This window comes from Ambystoma mexicanum, chromosome 2p, assembly GCF_040938575.1.
Source record: "Ambystoma mexicanum isolate Mex_15411 chromosome 2p, UKY_AmexF1_1, whole genome shotgun sequence".
In the NCBI taxonomy this organism is placed as follows: domain Eukaryota; kingdom Metazoa; phylum Chordata; class Amphibia; order Caudata; family Ambystomatidae; genus Ambystoma; species Ambystoma mexicanum.
The window spans coordinates 1,291,320,800-1,291,338,723 of record NC_090923.1 but is presented as its reverse complement, the minus strand read 5'-3'; the positions used below and the strand labels follow the sequence as shown (position 1 = coordinate 1,291,338,723).

The window sequence follows — 17,924 nt, the reverse complement described above, 5'->3', positions numbered from 1 at the left end:
TGCAAAAGGTGAGAGACGAACTGCAGCTTCCAATCTGTAGTAGCAGTGCTTGAGTGGGAACCCTGCACCCACACAATCAGAGCTCCATCGCAATACCGCAGCAACGTGAGGCACCAAACTTCAGTTAACACGGCCCGCTGTGTAAAGGGTACCCAAAATCGGGACCGGAGAAACCATGAGCACAGTGGGCTCAGTAAGCATACACCAGCGACTGTGTTGCCTGGAACGTCCCACGGCAGAGGAAAAGTGTCACATGAGACGCTGAGCACTGACCCCCGTCCGGTACAGCAATTCAGTGACATGGCAGAATGGCGCCGCCCCCCCGCAAGTGCTCAACCATCTTGATGGGGCACCGGTTCTGGTGAACTCCTGTTAGGGAGAATTCTCATCTATGGCTAATTTCCCTCACCTAGTGAGTCCCCCAGAAGCTCGGCTGGACTTCTGGATTTTATTTTTTTCCACTTGGTAAGAGTGAGAGCTTTTCCCCCACTCTTACCTGTGTTTTGCTAAGTGTTTCTACCTGTTTTTGTGATTATGGACTCTGAAGTACACCACTTCAGTAGCCCTCTTCTTTTTGTGTGTCACACAGCACCTTCAGTGCCGTGGCACAGGCTTGTCTTTGGGACTTCCCTCGACTCCATTTCTGAGGCGACTACCGTCCCGCAGAAAAGGGTAAAGTTACCATTAACTTTACTTAGTCAATCTAACACAGATCCAGTACACCCCATCTTCCATGGAGTACTGGAAAGGGTTAACTCATATCCCTTTTTATCTGTACCTCTTAGAGCATTGTTTCGCTCTTTTAACATTTAGACTTGGCTGGTGGCAGTGGTATCTACCCTAACTTTTCTACCGCGATTATATTAGATAAATGTGGCACTTCTTCTTGGCTATTATATTAGCCTCGAACATAAACCCGCTTGACCAAATCGTCTTTCTTTTGGCTCCAGTTGGGTTTATTCGCCATTTCTTTTTGTTAAAGTCCTTCTTGTGTTTTACTTTGCGCGGCAAACTAGGTTCACCTTCTTTGTTCACTGTCTTTTGGCGGGCTTCTGCACAGGAGCCCTCCTCAAGGCGCCTGGGTGTCTAGGTGGGCTGAATGTGAGGGGAGGGGTGTAGTCACCCCTGCACAGGGTATCCTAGGAAACCCAAGACACTTTTCTCATGATTGGCTAGGGTAGTTGTCCGGGCTGGACAACCCCCCTGCTGGGTGATTGACAGCCAGGCTGTGTGAATGGGGTTTTTTTTGCATAAAAGGCAGGTCTCTTGGGCTAGAAGTCAGAGAGTGCCACTGGAACTACAAGGAACCGAAGAGAAGCGGAGAGAACGACGGCTGCTGCAACTACCCCACCCCGGTGAAGCCCTGCTGCAGTCCTGAGCTATCTTCCCTTCAACGACTTAGAGAAGATCCATCCGGAGTCTTCTTCCCTTTAGCTTGGTGGGGATAACCAGCTCACCTTCTACAGCCAGAGGATCCTCTTCCTTGGTCGAAATCGCTGCACACTGCTGTTGTGGTCCGGATAGCCACCTGAAGAGCCTCTCCTGTTTTTAAGGAGCGCACCTTTTATTCCTCTTCGCTGCTGCCGGCTTCATCCCTGTGTGGTGCAGACCCCCTTCAGACGTCCTCCTTCACAACGAAGCTCCAGGCATTGTGGGTCTGCGGGAAAACAACAGGAACAACTGCCAGGGCACCAGCTACACCATTGGAACAAGTTACTGTGTTCTACTTGAGGAAACTGGGTGAATCCCTTTTCTTAATTTCCAAGGCTTATCCTTGTCTTCCCTCCTTCTTATAACTTTTGCTTCCGAACATTGACAATATCGAAGTACTTTTGGCTACGTTGAATCGTGAACTGTCTGACTGTGTGATCTTCGGCAACAGGCTCCGGTGTCTTTCGACCCTTGCTCCGGCCCTTTGACTTTTGAACTCCTGTCTCTGAATGTTTCTTGATTCTGCCTGCCTAACCAAAATATTGCCTGTGATTTTTGCCTCCAACTCCCTCTGGGTATCTCAGGTGCTAAGTGTGTTTTTGCCCCGGTAGCATTTCATGTCACGGATACGTGTTTATTTAGTAGACCGAACTGTCAAAAAGTGATCGCAATCGTATTCTTGGTAACGTGTTTTGTTCTTAACACTGGTTCATTCAAACACAGGGTACTTACCTTGAGACTTACTGTACAAAGTGAATAGGTTCGTTGTGGTATATTTAACGTGTAGTTTTTATTTGAGTTTAATAGAAGTGTTGTGTTTATAATGAATGGTTTAAAAATAAATGTACTTATATTTTTTACCTGAAACCTTGAGTCAGTGTTTGCTTGAGTCACAGTAATTGTGGTCCCTTTCTGTAATCTCTGCTACTGCTCATATACTCTTGAGATGAGCCTGGCTGCTCCACCACTGCTACCACTCTAACATAGTAGTACAGGCTTGTACCAAAGGTAAAAATTGTATTGCCACCTGTAGTCTTAATTGTGTGTAGTGGTCCCTAAGGGCACTGCACAGGATTTTGCCTAACAGCTGCCGGACGATCAACCCAGCCGGCAGCGGCGCAGTGGCCCGCCTCTCACCAGAGGATTGCCGAAGCCGCTGTCTGGGACACCCCGCCTTGAGTAAACAGCAACCTTGCTTGACGTGACACCAGGAAGCGGGCCGACTCCTGACCTCCTGCGCCCACGCTCCCAAGGAACATCGGACGGGGACAGAGGCCAGCCCGGTGAGTGCAGGCAGCAACACAGCCCCTCGTCACCCACTCCCCTGAATTAACCCACACAGAGACTGGAGGATCAAACCTGCCTAGCCTGGCCCAGCCACGGCCCCGACATGGACCCCAGCCCACTGCTCTGCTCCCTCCCCAAGATAATCCACAGAGTTGGAGCCTGCTCTGTCAGTCTAGCAGAGCTCGCGGGGTGGACCAGCCCAACGTAGCGAAGACCCAGAGGCTCCTGGCCTGAAGTGACCCGCTGCCGGGATCTACACTCCTGGTACCCGCGAGACGGCCCATGATAAGCTGCACGTCCCTATGGGAACACAGCGCAGGCAGGGAATCCAACACGAGGCCCGAGACCTTTTCACGGAACAATACTGCAATCAGAGGCCCCTAGCCCCTCATACGTCAACACACCGCACCACTCTGAACTGTAGCGCGGCAACAGACCCCCAGGCGACAAGGCCACATCCAGTCCCAGCGGGGCCTCACCACTCCCGCAGCCTCAGCCAGGACGGCCTGAAACCATCAGCTGTCCACGACACCAGCAAGCCTCATGCGTGACGCTGTCATCACACCAGTCCCGCACCCACATAAAACTGGGCCACCAAGGTGCGTTCCCTTGCGCTCCTGCTGATTGTGCTAATTACATTCTTATTGGAAAACAGCAAAAGGAATGCCAGACGAGAAGCCTCGCACCACGTTGCCACACAAGCCACAAGCAAGGAATGGTCCAAACAAAGTTTCACCTCAACTGACAGCGCTCTGTCATCCCCACAAGCCACCCCGCCCCTGACCGCAAAACCGGGCAGCCCGAAGCAAACTCCGGAGAGGAGAAGTTTCATCTACAAGGACCGCCAACCCTGATATCAGTGCCAGAGTGGCGCAGGATGGAAGCTGGTCCCAGCAAGTGGCCAACACTGGCGCCAACTAACAGCCTGCGCTGAGGAAATCTACGGACAGGCGGCACGACAAACCTGCCCGATCAGGCCGTGAGCGCCCTTCTAGGAACTGGGAGAGCGATGTGGGGCTTGCTGGAAATTGTCATCCGACTCCCTCCCCAGCGTTACAAGTCAGTCCATTGACATCACAGCCTGAAAACCCCAATAGTGACAACCAATAGAGACACTCATGTCCGAGTGACTGCAAACACTCAAAATGAGGAAAACGATAATCCAACACTGGCTGGACAAGCATGAGGAGGCTGGATACGGCCGAGTAGAGTGTGTCCAACCTGGAGGATGGAAACGCGGCACTAACAGCCAGAGTCTCAGCACTGTACGTGCAGCTGAAAGCAGTGTCCGCCAAGACCAAGGACTTGGAGGGACGAAGCCACCCTAACAACAAATCGCTTCGTAGGGTTGAGGGAGCAACAAACCCCACAGAAGATGGAGGAATTTGTCAAAACTATCTGCAAACAACTGTTCGGACCAGCCGCCCTGTCTCACCTCTTCGTGGTCGAGAGAGCACACCGGGTCCCAGCCAACCACCTGGCGCCAGGCGCACCCCCATCCTAGCAGGCCTACTCAATTACAAAGATTGTGACACAATCCTGCGACTCACCAGGGAGAAAGAAGAATTGCATCATGACGGCAACTGTATCCAAATCTTCCCTGACTTTTCTCAAGCAGTCCAAGCATTGTGAAAATCCTTCGCAGGGGTAAAGAAATGTCTGAGAGACAATCAAATCCAATACTCCATGCTCTTCCCGACGAAGCTCCGAATCCAACACGCGGAAAGGCACAGTTCTTCACCTCACCCGAAGCCATGAGCAGCTTCCTAGATGAAACTGGCTGCCGACCCCCTAATAACAAACGAGGCCAGTGAGCGACGAACAGGATAGGAGACGCCCCAGCTGAGCTCCCATGGTATTTATGGCTCCAAAAATGCATTGCATCCTGCACCCCACGACACTGATCCAAAAACAAGCTCACAAATTCCCATAAAATGACTCACCTTCAACACTTCATCATATGATCCAAAGACACACTGGGCACCCCGGGTGGAAACCGACTATGTAGCACAAAGGGGAGCTATGGACCTTGGCTCGGCACTAGCGCCCCGTGCTCAGCAACTTTGCAAAGTTTTTGGTTCTGGGGGAGGAAACAATTGATGGGCGATTTGGTGGTTGCCCGCGGGAAAGAGACAGAGAAGGAATCTCCACTACAAGTTACCCAGAGTGGAGCCCTACAGTTGGGAATTGGGAATAGTTCAATGGAACGCGCCAATGGTGGACACGGTCACCACTGACAGACCCCACCACCAGTCCTGAATACTCCAAGGAAGCATGCACTCACCCGTAACGCAACACCCAAAAAAGATGAACATACCCTGAATGAACAACCTGGGGCCATTCAAGCTGATGACATGGAACATTAGAGGAGGAAATAATCCAGCCAAAACTAGAAAGATACTACACTACCTCAAGAGACACAACATAGACGTTAATTCAAGAGACCCACCTACTCCCATCCTCAGAAAATCAATGGGCCGCAACATGGGGATGCCACAGATATTACTCTTCCTTCTAATCTTGTGCCAGAGGGGTGGCCATACTGATCAATAAGACCAAGAAGTTCAGGTTGCTGTCGATGCAACAAGATGAAGAGGACAGAGCGCTACTGGTCCATGGGGTGCTAAAGGGCACTGAGGTCGCCCTGGTGAACACATATTGTCCTAACTCTGACGGTACCAACTCTTTCGACTGGGTGATGCCACATTTGGTGGGTATCGTCGCGGCTACAACCATCTGCAGAGGCGACCGGAACACCACCCTAGATCCTGCAATGGACAAATCACTCTCTCTTAACAATAGGCACACCAAAGCAAGCCTCCAAATTCGGGAAATCTGCAAAGCTTACAAACTGATCGACGTGTGGCGACTCAGCCACAGCAACACCCGTGAATACACTTTTCACTTCTGGTCAGGAACACTCCAAGACCAGTATTCGCATGGGAGCTTCTTACAGAGATCAAATCCTTTCTTGCCATCAATCAAGAATCTGTGGCATCGTGTGGGATCCTGTGGGAGATACTAAAGTGCTACACCAGGCGAATATTTATGGCCAAAGAAAATGGGATCCTGAAAACCATCCGGAGGGAACTATCCAACGACGAGACCCGCCTGAAAGAACTTGAGCAAACCTACACCAACTCAAAAGACCCTCAAAATCCTAGCAATACTCAAGGAAGAACTAGACAAGTTCAGAAACAACGCTGTCCGCGAGTGCTGGTTCATAGCCCGCAGTCACCAGGTACGGCAGTACGGCGAAGGCCAGAAACCGGAAGCCCTATTGGCAAGGCTGTTGGCAGCAGACAAAAGACCCCCACAGGTGGACAGTGTCCGCACCCCCCAAGGGAACCTAGTCCACACCGAAGGCGAAATAGTGGAAGCACTTTGTACCTTTTATCAAGACCTATACAGCTCCAAGGCCCCAAATAGCCCAGAAGCCCTCCAAGAATACCTAAACGATATTGAACTATTCTGGGTGGGAGGTGAAATGAGAGAATCCCTAAATAAACCAATCACACTCGAAGAGATATCAGTCGCCATCAAATAACTACCAGGGTCTAAATCACCAAGCCCCGGCGGCCTGACAGGTGAATTTTACAAGGCATTTGCCCCGACCCTTGCACCAATCCTTCGATCAGTATACAAAGAAACTCTGGAGAAAGGGTGCCTCCCTCCCACTTTGCGCGAAGCCAACGTCATTCTGCTCCATAAAGCGGGGAAACCTCCTTAAGAATGTGCCTCATATAGGCCGATTTCGCTGATAAAAGTCGACAACAAAATCCTTGCCAAAATCCTAATAGATTGCTCCCTCTGATGCCCGGGCTAGTACTAGCAGACCAGGCGAAGTTCATACCAGGGCGGAACACGACATTCAGAATTAGGCGGCTCTTCGGGATCATAGAAGCACTAGACCCCTCGGATCAAGCTGTGGCAGTCCTGCTGGATGCAGAGAAGGCCTTCGACTCGGTCAAATGGCCATTTCACCTTGCAGTGCTCAACAAACTCGGCCTGGGTAACCACTTACTGAAACTGGTCTCACTCCTCTAAACACATCCTATGACCTGGATCACTCTGGGGAAAACAAAATCAGCACCCATAGAACTAAAAAGGGGGATCCTCTGTTGGCCCTGCTGTTCGCGCTTGCAATGGAGCCGCTGGCTGCTAGCCTCAGGGCCAAACTGCTGGGAAAGTGCCTCACTATAGGGCCCCATAAACTGAAACTGTCCCTATACGCAGACAACGTGTCTCTCTTTATAGTCGACCCAGCAATAAGCCTGAACCCGGTAATGAGGGAGGTACTCAAGTTTAGAGCCTTTTCTGGACTAAAAAGCAAATCAGTTGTGTTCCCCTTAACCCCCGAAACAGTGGAATTCAGGGATGACTTTGAGTTCAAATGGGAATCCTCAGGGGTCAGGTACTTGGGAGTACTAATGTCCAGAAATTATGAAGATCTGTTCCAAGATAACTACGGGTGCGTGTTGGAAGCCTTGAGGAACAAAATCTCAAGATGGAGGCGCCTACCACTCACGTTGTGGGGCCGGCTCTCAATAGTTAAAATGGTCATCCTGCCCAAACTTCTATATTTGTTCACAAACATTCCACTTCTACTAACTCAGAGCTTCTTCCAACACCTGCGCTTATATGGGCTGGTAAACCAGCTAGAGTAGCCTACAAGATCGTTGTTCAACCAAACTTGAAAGGTGGTTTGGCACTGCCCGACCTCAAATGCCATTACTGGGCTGCACAAGCACAATTTTTAAGCCATTGGTATGCCACCCATCCTGTCCGCCCACATGTCCAAATCAAACGGGCCCTGGTAACTCCCAACCTTCTACGAGCCGCCATCATAGGCAACCTCCGAGTTCCGCCGAGAACCCTAACCACGTACGAGATATGAAAAAGGATTGCACTTAAAAACAACATCACAGTGCGTTTCTCCCCCTCCTTCGTGCCAGATTCATCCCTGGAATACCCCTCACGTCCGAGAAAGTATACCTGTCATGATGCTTACCCCCGGGCATCCAGACCACGTCCATCAGCCCCGGGAGCAGGCATCATCTCACCTTGAGAAAACCCAGCAACCCCTGCTAGGGGCTGTCTGCGTTCAGTCCTGGCGCCTATGGCACCAGGCTCATATGGGACATCAGTCCTGGCGCCATAGGCGCCAGGCTCATAGGTGCCAGGCTCATAGGTGCACACTTACCTGATGCAGACCATGCTGCAAGAAGACCCAAGCCTATGTGAGGCCTGGAAGGGACTACTTTACCTTAGGGACTATTTTTTACTCGGGTGTGGTCGGGGAGGAATACCTACCTGGGACTACTTTGGAGGCTATTTAAACCACACCCGAAGTGCAGCACACGCTTCGCGTTATTCTGCATCCAGCAGCGTAACGCTCACCGTGCCAGCAGCAGCATCCAGCCTTCTGCCACGCCCGCCTTGAACCTGGAGCACCTAGAAAGAAGGAAAGAAGCAAGGGTTAGAACAAGAGTATTACCCGATTTCTTACCCGATTCCGGATTCATCGCATCTTCAAACCAGAGGAAAGACTTTGTTTTAAACGTGTCGCATCGCCAGCAGCAGCGCTGCGCCAAACTCACCGTTCCACGCAGCATCTCTTCGATCCGGCGCTGTCTCCATCTTTACATCGCCGAATCCCGGCACCTAAGGAGGACAAGAAACAACAAGGTGAGCAGAGAGAACAGACAGAAACAATCTCTTTAGCCGCCATATGCTTACCTGATTTTACCGCTGGAGGTATAATTCATCAGCACGCCACATCTTCTTATGCCGCACCTGTAAGATAAGGAGAAAGCAGCAAGTTTAACCCTTGGCATTATTTAACACACAGTGTTGGGTAACACAGACTTTTACCGGAGCGCTTTCAGCTGTCAATCTTCTTATTGGGTCAAAGCTTCAAGATAAAAGAGGAATTGGACAGGAGTGAATTCCAGACATTTTGAACTCTTACGAACTATATACTTGCGGCTCTTCGCCAGGATCTTTTGGAGTCAGGATTCGTCTACAACTCTTCCAATACCTTCAAGCCAGTGAAGTAACTGGTCATCAACGCGCCCCTGCGTGCTTCGCAGGATGGAGGGCTCATCCTTCAAGAATATAAGGTGAGATTGCTGAGAGGGCGCTTCAGAGGTGATTAGTGGGGAGGACAGTGGGGGTGCTATCACTTGAATCCAGAAGTGGCTAAATCCATCTCTCCACTTGTAGGAGAATATTTCTACGGGCCAAGCAAACAAGATTAGGAGGACAGATCCAGTCAGTCATCGCTGCACTACGCATCACGTGGGTGGAGGCCGCAGCAGTCCGGGTCCGACCGACGCCCCTGTGGGAGACAGGTGAGCGTAACAATACCTTCAATGGGCGGACAAGCTAAAGATCTACACACTTCAAAACTGGTTTGTAGATGGTCACTTCCCGACGACCCAAAAAATCTGGGAAACAGGGGTTGACTCCCCACTGGACGTGTTTGTGTACTGCCGCCTAAAACATACGCTTCGATTCTTATTCCCTTAGTTCCTGGCTCAGCCACCCACATGGCTACTCCTGCACAGAGTGATCCAAGCACAGTGTTTTGGGAGACTCGTATCCAGCATCTACAAAAACCTACTGCAGATCACCACTAGCCAGCTGCCAAACGCGAAACTGAGATGGGAAAGGACACTCGGAGACACTCATTGAAGACGAAGACTATTTAAGCAAACGCAGAAAGTGTCCTTAAACACGACATATAAACTGATTCATTTCAACTTTATGCATCAAGTGTTTCACACACCAGCCAGACTGCACAGAAGACGACTGCTGGTTGCGGCCACCTGCGAGAGGTGCGGAGCAACCCCGGCAGGATTCCTGCATCTGGCCTGGGAATGCCCAAACAATGAACGATTCTGGACAGAGGTGCTACACAAGACTTCAGCAGTAAAAGGCAAACAACTCGAACAAAGTCCCAAAGTGGCACTGCTGAGGTGCACTAAAAACGTACAATCCTCAGTGAAAAGACTAACTGGCCTCCTGCTAGTTCTGGCCAGAAGACGCATCGCTATGGATTGGGGAAAAGGGCGCCCCCCTACATCACAAAAATGGCTGCAAGATGTAACATACTACCACGACATGGACTCAAGCTTCATTAAAACTTTACCCCTACACATAAGACCACCAGACATATGGGGGCCCTACATCAGCTACCTGTTGGCGACGCCAGTGTGAACCCTGTAGATCTATCCCCAAACCAAACCTTCAGGGTCCGGAACCCTCTGTTCTTATGTAACCACCAAACACTAAAATGTAACATGAATGTATGCTTGACAAGATTTTCAATATTCATAATGGGGGAGGGAGGACACCGAGGCCCACGTGGCACAGTTCTGTACTTTGGTTTGTAATTGTTTAAAAAATTACCAAAAATAAAGGTTTGTAAAAAAAATAAGAATGAACTGAGGCAATCTGGTAGACGGCAGCAGTCTGCCAAATAGGCGTAGACCCTACCTGGGGAGTCTAATATTGTGCTCATACTTGGAGCAGAGGTGAGCTAGAGCCCTTGGATGGCTTTAATGAGCGAATCCTCGTCAGACCCGGAGTCACCGCAGGCAGGACCATCCAGCTCAAGTTGGCTGCCCAAGAACCAGCAGTTACTGGAGAAGGCGGTTTGGGCAGGGCTGGGGCCTATGTCTGCCAAGGCAGATTTCATTGATGACTGGATCTCCTTCTTGCAAGACCCGAAGGCGTTCTGGCCTACGCAGAGAAGAGCACACAGGGGGAAGACAGCGCTAGCAAACGCAAGACCCTGCAAGGCGATAAGAGCCGTGACCCACCGGCCCCCCCAGGTTCTCCTTCCAAGCACCAGGGCAGACAGGCATACTCCTCCAAAAGACTGCCGAAGCTCAGGGATCGCGCATTGCAAGGGAACGTACCCTCTAGCCCAGAGGATGACCAACAGAGCAGTGAATCCAGTGACACACCCGGCCACCGGCGATGAAGAATCAGTGGTGACAGTTAGCGCTGCGGCTAATTCGCATAAGCTGGAAAAGCCCAACAAGCGCTAGAGTCTTGGAGAGCAGTCAGAATAGGAGTTCGACCCGGACTTGTTAGTGTACCCCAGAACCTTGGAATGGGAGCCTCTGGCCAAAGTAGCAGCCTACCTAAGCAAACGTCTGAAGACACCACTCAATAAAAAGTCGCACAATTCGCTGAGGGTGAGTGTCCCAGGCCTGTTATGCCAGACTAGGTGGCAGACACCCCAGTAATTGACACTAAGATGCTAACATTTATGGCGAAATCCACTAAAGATATCCGTAAAGGGATTAACAGGTCATAGACCGCCTCCTAGGATAACCTTCTGGACATGATAGGTCCTCTGGCAAAGATTATGGAAATGGCAGAAGAAGCCAAAGAGAAGAACACGGAACTAGATACACACCTGCTTGCCGGATGGGCCCAACAAGCGGCTTGTCTCATCAGCAATTCAAACGGTGCCATTACCAAGAACGACATAGGTCAATCCTAGTAAAAAATTATCCTAAATTGGGAGAGTTGCCATCTTCGGATACTGTCGCTGCAGCAAAGGGTTGAGTCTTTGGGGACACTTTCTTCAAGGACATATTGAAGTTTGTCCACACGTTCGCAGCCCTCTACAAGGCTCAAGCATCCCTCAGGAAAAACTTTGCGCCTAGAGTTTTTGGGCAAGTCGGCAGAGGAAGAGGTCACTCTGCCGGCCAATGAGGCAGCCAAAGGCCTTCCTACAGAGGCTCTAGGCACCATCAAGAGTTCAGGAAACCCAATCCTTTGTTCCCCATGCAGGGGAGAAGCAGAGGTCATGATGGAGAGGCTCTGGCAGTACTCCAGCACCCTCCTCAGGTGAGAGCGCACACTCCCATAGTTAATGCAAGCGCTTCATTACCTGTGATAGGTGACTGATTAGCCATGCGCTTAGAGAGGTGGAAAGACACTGGGAAGGCCGGGCATCTTGTCAGCAGTGCAAGGGTTTTGGCTAAAGTTCTACGAAGTACCCAGGCAGGACAGCCCCCACAGGCCGCTAGTTCTCTTGGAGCAAGACTGGGTTCTAAAAGGAGAAGAGATCGCAAAGCTTCTAATAAATAAGGTGGCTAAGTCAGATCAGAGAGGAGTCAGACGGGTTTGTGAGCAATGTTTTCCTAGTGAAAAGAAAGAAAAAAAGCCAGGCCCGCGATAAACCTCAGAGCCCTCAACGCTTTTCTTTTTTACACGCATTTCAAGATGGAGGGCACACATCTTTTTACGGAATTTTCTGCAAGAGGGAGACTGGCTTACACGCATAGACCTCAGGGACGCCTACCTAGCGATTCCCATTCACGAGCCCCACTAAAGCTTCCTCCAGTTCAATTGGGAAGGTCGGAGATGGCAGTTTACCTGCCTGCCATTTGGCCTGCCCTCTGCTCCTTGGTGCTTCACCAAAGGTGCTAAAGCCAGTGTTGACAGAATTGGGCCGATGAGGAGTGAGGTTTATCATTTACTTGGATGACATATGTCTCATTACACAGGACGCCCAGTTCCTGGGGGAGCAAGTACCAGAGACGAAAGCGCTATTGGAAGATCTGGGTTTCCTTCTGAAGTGGGAGAAACCCAAGGTAGGTCCTATCAAGATAATAGAATTTCTGGACTTCGTAATAGACTCAGTGCAGGGGACCCTGAATCTGCCATTGAAGAAAGTCAAAGACATCAGGAAAGGGATCAGGTCAGTTCTGGACAAAGACCAGGTGTCCCTGAGGGAATTTGTGAGGATAGTGGGGAGGCTTGCCTCTACCATTCAAGGCATTTTTCAGGGACCCCTCCACTGCTGGGCGCTACAGCAAATGCAAATACAGCACCTCAGGGAAGGGTTGTCTTACGAGCAGAGAGTGCCTCTGTTGCAAGAGGCGAAGGCACAGCTGCACTGTTGGGTCCAACATATGGAGGCCTGGAACGGGAAGGCCATATTTGGCTATCTCCCAGATCTGGTGGGAGTCCTTAGCCACAAGGGCTGGGGAGCACGCTGCTCAACGGCCCATATATCAACTGGCTGGGCGGCACGAAGTCCAAATTGTTAGCATAGCTAGCCAAGGAATTCTGGCACCTCTGCTTAAGCAAGAGAATCAGAGTCACGGCAGAGTACCTCCCTGAGTTGGCCAACCAAGTTGCGGATTGGAACTCTCGTTATCTCGGAGATTCTAGCGACTGGTGGCTGGATGGAGCGATATTTCGCAGTCTGATGGATCTCTTCACGTCCAGGCTGAACTGCCAGCTACCGCGTTTCTTCAGCTGGAGACGACCCAGATGCTGCTGCCACGGACACCTTTCTGCAACAGTGTGGCCCAGGCACAGAATATGCCTTCCCACCCGTCACACGGATCGCCAAGACTGGCACATGCAAGGGGAAAGAGAGTGAAGCTGGTCCTTGCAACGCCAGCTTGGAAGAGTCAAGCCTGGTTCCCCAACCTGCTGTACCTCTCTTGCAACACTCCGGTCCTACTGCCTGACAGAGTAGAGATCCTCCTGGATCCTATGGGACTCCTGCACTCGCTAGTCCTACAGGGACTCTCAGGCTGATTGCTTGGGTGATTTCATGAGTACCTGGAGACAGCCAGGCCTTTCGGGAGAGGCTGATCAATTCATTGAAGAGACCTGGGCACCCAAGACAACTAAATCATACAGGACAGCCTCGGCTAAGTGGCGCAGCTGGTGTCTGGCCAGGAGCGCCCATCCCGCTTCTGTGGATGTGATCCACGTTGTCAATTGTCTAGCGGCCTTGGCTGGCCAGGGTAATGCATATAGAACAATGAACACCTTCAGACCGGCCATTTCGGCGGGGCACGAGCTGGTGTTGGGTGCTCCGATAGCTGAACATGCTCTGATATTTAGGCTGCTCAAAGTAGTAAAGGCCATCTGGGCGTTCAAACTGAAATATTCACGCTTGTGGGACTGGAACGTGGACATAGTCCTCCAGTTCTTGCACAGATGGCCAGACAACCCAGACCTGTCCAGGAAAGACTTTTCTGCAAAGCTAGCGATGCCGTTATGTCTAGCAGCATGCAACTATGTTTTGTCTGTGAGAGCTCCTGAAATGGAGTCTTGTTTCCCCAGAAGGACTGGCCTTTCACGTGAGAAGAAGAACCAAGACAGCCATCAGCTCTGTCTCCTTTTCCACGACAACCTGAGCTGTATCCGGTCAGAAGCCTTAAGGTGCATGCCTCGGGACAGCGGGGGGAGAGAAGAGTATTCATCGCGCTCGGCAAACCTTTTAAGGCAGGGTCAGTGGCTACTCTGGCCTGCTGGGTCAAGTGTATCATGCTCCAGGCTGGCATAGACGTGGAATTTTTTGGAGCGCAATCGGCGCGTGGAAACATGGTTTTGAAAGCCTTCGCTTGTGGAGCATGGCTCCAAGATAACATGAGGGCCGCGGATTGGTCAAACGAATCGACTTTCAAGACCTTTTATTTCAAGCCAGTTTATCAGGTGGCCTCATTGTTGGTAAGTAATCTTTAAACAAACATAATACGAGCCTACGGGTCCTGACATAGAATTCAGATTTTCCATACTAACGTTTAAGAGGTACAACGTTTATTCATTGCCAAGGTTTTTGTCGCTGAGTTTTTTGCCGCTGGTCTCATTGGCGTACCGGAAACTAATTGTGGGCTGAAGAACAGGGAGGGGGCGCTTTTTCTTTCTCCCCCCCTCTTCCTTACCAAATCTGTCCTTCTATTGAACCTACAAGGCCCCGCCAAAAAAACTCATCAAAAATATGGGGTGGGAGGAATAGGCAGGTAAAAAACTGGGAAGGGGGATTGCGGGTAACCCCCAAATAAAAATAAAATGCAATGAGTTTGTTCTGCCAAAAATCAGCAGCAAAAAACCCTGCAAAATAAAATCTGGCGATAGAATGACTGAACTGTTTAAGAAAGTCATCATTCTATGAAAGACACAGAGGCAAAGTATTATCCCACCTGCACAATCACCAATCGACTAGAGAGGACATGCGTAAGCTGAGCCAAGAGATATGCCAACAGAGAAGCGCAAACGACGAGACTGGCTGATAGGGCGCAGAAGCGGCTAAGCATGCGAGTGCCCGTCAGTTGGTTTAGTGAGTGACTGTTTTATGTATGTTCTCTCCAGGTGCAGATGTTAAGCCAACAGGCTCCTGAGGACCTGAACGCAAGTCTGGCAGGGGCATAGAGCAGAGGTGAGAATTGTGCCACAGTGGGCACTAACAATTCCTATAGTTCCATCTGACCCACATTGGCCATTCAGTTACTACAGCAGTTCTACGAGAGCAGCGGGAGAAAACGCAAGATTATGAAGGATTGGCAGGGTTTATGTTGTGAACCGGGCCCTGACTGGTGGGCAGAGTCACATGAGGGACATGCCAGGAGCACTCAAATTTCATCAACAAAGAGACTGGGCATCATTATGGGTCAGGCGGTAACTGTGCCGGTGCTACCGGCAGATTTTCGCTGGACCCGTAATGATTTACCGGCGCCTGACTTCCCTGTGCCACCGGGAGATTACAACCCCAGCGACCTGTCGGGCGCTGGTAAATTGTAATTCCCCATTCCCATAGAGTCCTGTGGGACTCTATGGGAATGGGAACCACGGAAGCGACGGCACTGTTAACAACAGTGCCATGCTTCTGTGACGTGTCTGCCTACCGTGGCCGCTGTGTCCAGCAGGATCAGACCTGTCAGGGACAGCAGCTGCGGCAGGCAGACTTGTAGTTTGCCGGTCCGGAAACAACAGTGGTGGTAAGCTTACCGGCACCGTTGTTTCCAGACGGCAAACTTAGAATACGGCCCATTGGCTTTCCCAGGAAAATCGGAGTTCTTTGGTGTTTTTCACTTTAATGAAGCTTCTTTGTGCTTTGCTGCTCCAGTGGTAAATAAAGAGTAAATAAAGCTTAATACTTCGCCTCTGTATCTTTAATAGAATTAGGACTTTCTTAAACGTTAGTATAGAAAATCTGAATTCTTCGAGTAGGCTATACTTTTGAAGAGCAATTCGTACATGCGAAAATACAAATAGCGCTCCGGTGACGATTCTGCATGCAAATATATACAGAATGCACTTGCTGCGCTGGCAGGGAATGTATAGTTATCCGATTTGCAAAGAAAAGATTCACTGACAGTTTTTAGTTTCTATGAGTAGCTGTGTCCGCCACAAAATTGTACAGGCACCATAATTACTGGGTCATAGGCTTTGAATTAATTAATAAATTATTTTAAAGGCATCGCAGTCCGAAATGAATAAAATGCTTGAAATGGAAAGGAGGTCAGAAGCCGTGTGATGCGTGTAAATCAGGGAACAGAGAGCAGCTGCAATTAACAACAGTGCAGCAGCACAATAAAGAATGTGGATGTAATTTGTAGCAGTGCAGCAGATAAGCGGAAATATTATTAATCAAGGGTCCCACTTTCATAGGCTCCATGGTCTTACCCGCCGATTCTGAAAGGTGCCGCTTGTACCCGGAAGTGGGCGCGGTTTGTTACTATGGAACTGCCACTCTCGACCATTTGGAAGAAATCAATCAAGCCCTAGAAACAAAAGAAACGCGACAATACCATTCAATGGCCCCGCCGGTTTTTTACTACAGTAGTGGCCATGTTGGAGAGTTGTTGCATAGGCGCTTTCTAAAGGTCCCTAACATAAAATGTCAGCAACAAAGTAGCTTGCTTATGATTTTTCATAAGTTTTCTGGATCTATTTCAGAATCACTGCTTTGATTTGCATGTAAAGATACGGGTTATATATTTTCCTTATTAAAAAAATGTTTAACCAGTTTTAATAATAATTAAAATATATATAGTAGGCATATTGTTGCGAGAAAAATAAACCTTGTTTTGATGGTGAATTTCTGATGAAATCGATGCCAAGAGAAAACTGCGCTTGCCAAACTACCACACCTATGTCGGTACACCTTGTTACTAGTAACACGGGGCGTAGAAGTCATGCATCTGTTCAATCAGAAAGTAAGAAGGACTAGACAAGAGGTAATGCTCGGATTCTTTAGTGCTAATCTTCATTACTCCTACTCTTCCTCCTCTCAGTGCTTACATTTTGCATAGCTCTCAACTCACACGCTTTTGGCGGGTGTCACCCGCCTTGTAAAGGGCTGACTCACCCACCAGGCCTCCTGCATGCCCATTCCTTGCAATGGGCGTCTCACCCGCCAAAAACAAAATCGGGTGATTTCACCCGCCTTTGCAACACAAATGGTTGAGGGCTATGCTTTTGCATAGCTCTCAACTCACACGCCTTTGGCGGGTGTCACCCGCCTTGTAAAGGGCTGACTCACCCGCCAAGCCTCCTGCACGCCCATTCATTCCAATGGGCGTCTCACCCGCCAAAAACAAAATCGGGTGATTTCTCCCGCCTTTGCGACACAAATGGTTGAGAGCCATGGCTTTTGTGGTGTCACGTGTACAACGGGAGACCGGGGTCACGTGATGTGGGCGGGGGAAGAAAATAAAGGAATCACTGGAACTACTTCAGTCCGGGTTTATGCATCAGACAAGCGTGTTGCGTCTTCCTTTCGCGCGCTGCGTATCTGAGGCCTGCGGAAGCCTGCGCTGTGCAACCCCGACCTCTCGCATTACGGGAGGCCGGGTATGTGATAACAGAACACTGACGACGAGGACGGCCAGACCACGTGTGCCTGCCCCGCGAGTTTGAAAACGCTGTCTCAGCTACAGCAATCATCACGTTCCACGCGGGCACTCCGTATGCTGCATACTCCGTGTGAAGGAAGCGAATATCAACAATTGAACGTCACATGTCAGTCGGAAGCACGGAAACATTCCATTAGACTGTTTCGACCCTCCGGTAAGCTCTCCAATTACCGCAAAGTTCCATTTCCACCGCTGCTGATCTACGAACACATGCAGCTACGCTACAGAAGGCCAAGCCCAAATCTAATGACATTTCTGCACGTAATCCTGGTCACCAGGCCATTTGAAAGCAAGAAACAAGCGCAGAGCACACGCTCCACGGTTGGGACAGTGGGACCAAGACAAGACCCCACTGCAAAAGGAAGTCCCTGATGAGCATGGGCACACACGTGCATCTGGAAACGTTCACCAGAAGGGATAGCACACAAAATACCTGCTACAAGCACTGGCCTGAAGCCTAGCATATCAAACACTAATACCAGCCCATCCAGAGCGGAGAGCAGTACCACTGACAGGAGGAGC

The 17,924-nt window shown here is 50.1% G+C and overlaps 1 protein-coding gene across 1 annotated transcript in view; it reads right to left on the bottom strand.

Annotated features, from left to right (window-relative positions):
- The window catches only part of LOC138567427 (transmembrane protein 180-like), a 384,600-nt gene extending 368,311 nt beyond the window's left edge, over positions 1–16,289 (bottom strand). The window contains exon 1 of the mRNA XM_069645615.1: positions 16,171–16,289. Coding sequence (XP_069501716.1) covers positions 16,171–16,247 — 77 coding nt within the window. The 5' untranslated portion in view covers positions 16,248–16,289. The remainder of the gene's footprint in view (positions 1–16,170) is intronic.
- Positions 16,290–17,924: the final 1,635 nt, after the last annotated feature.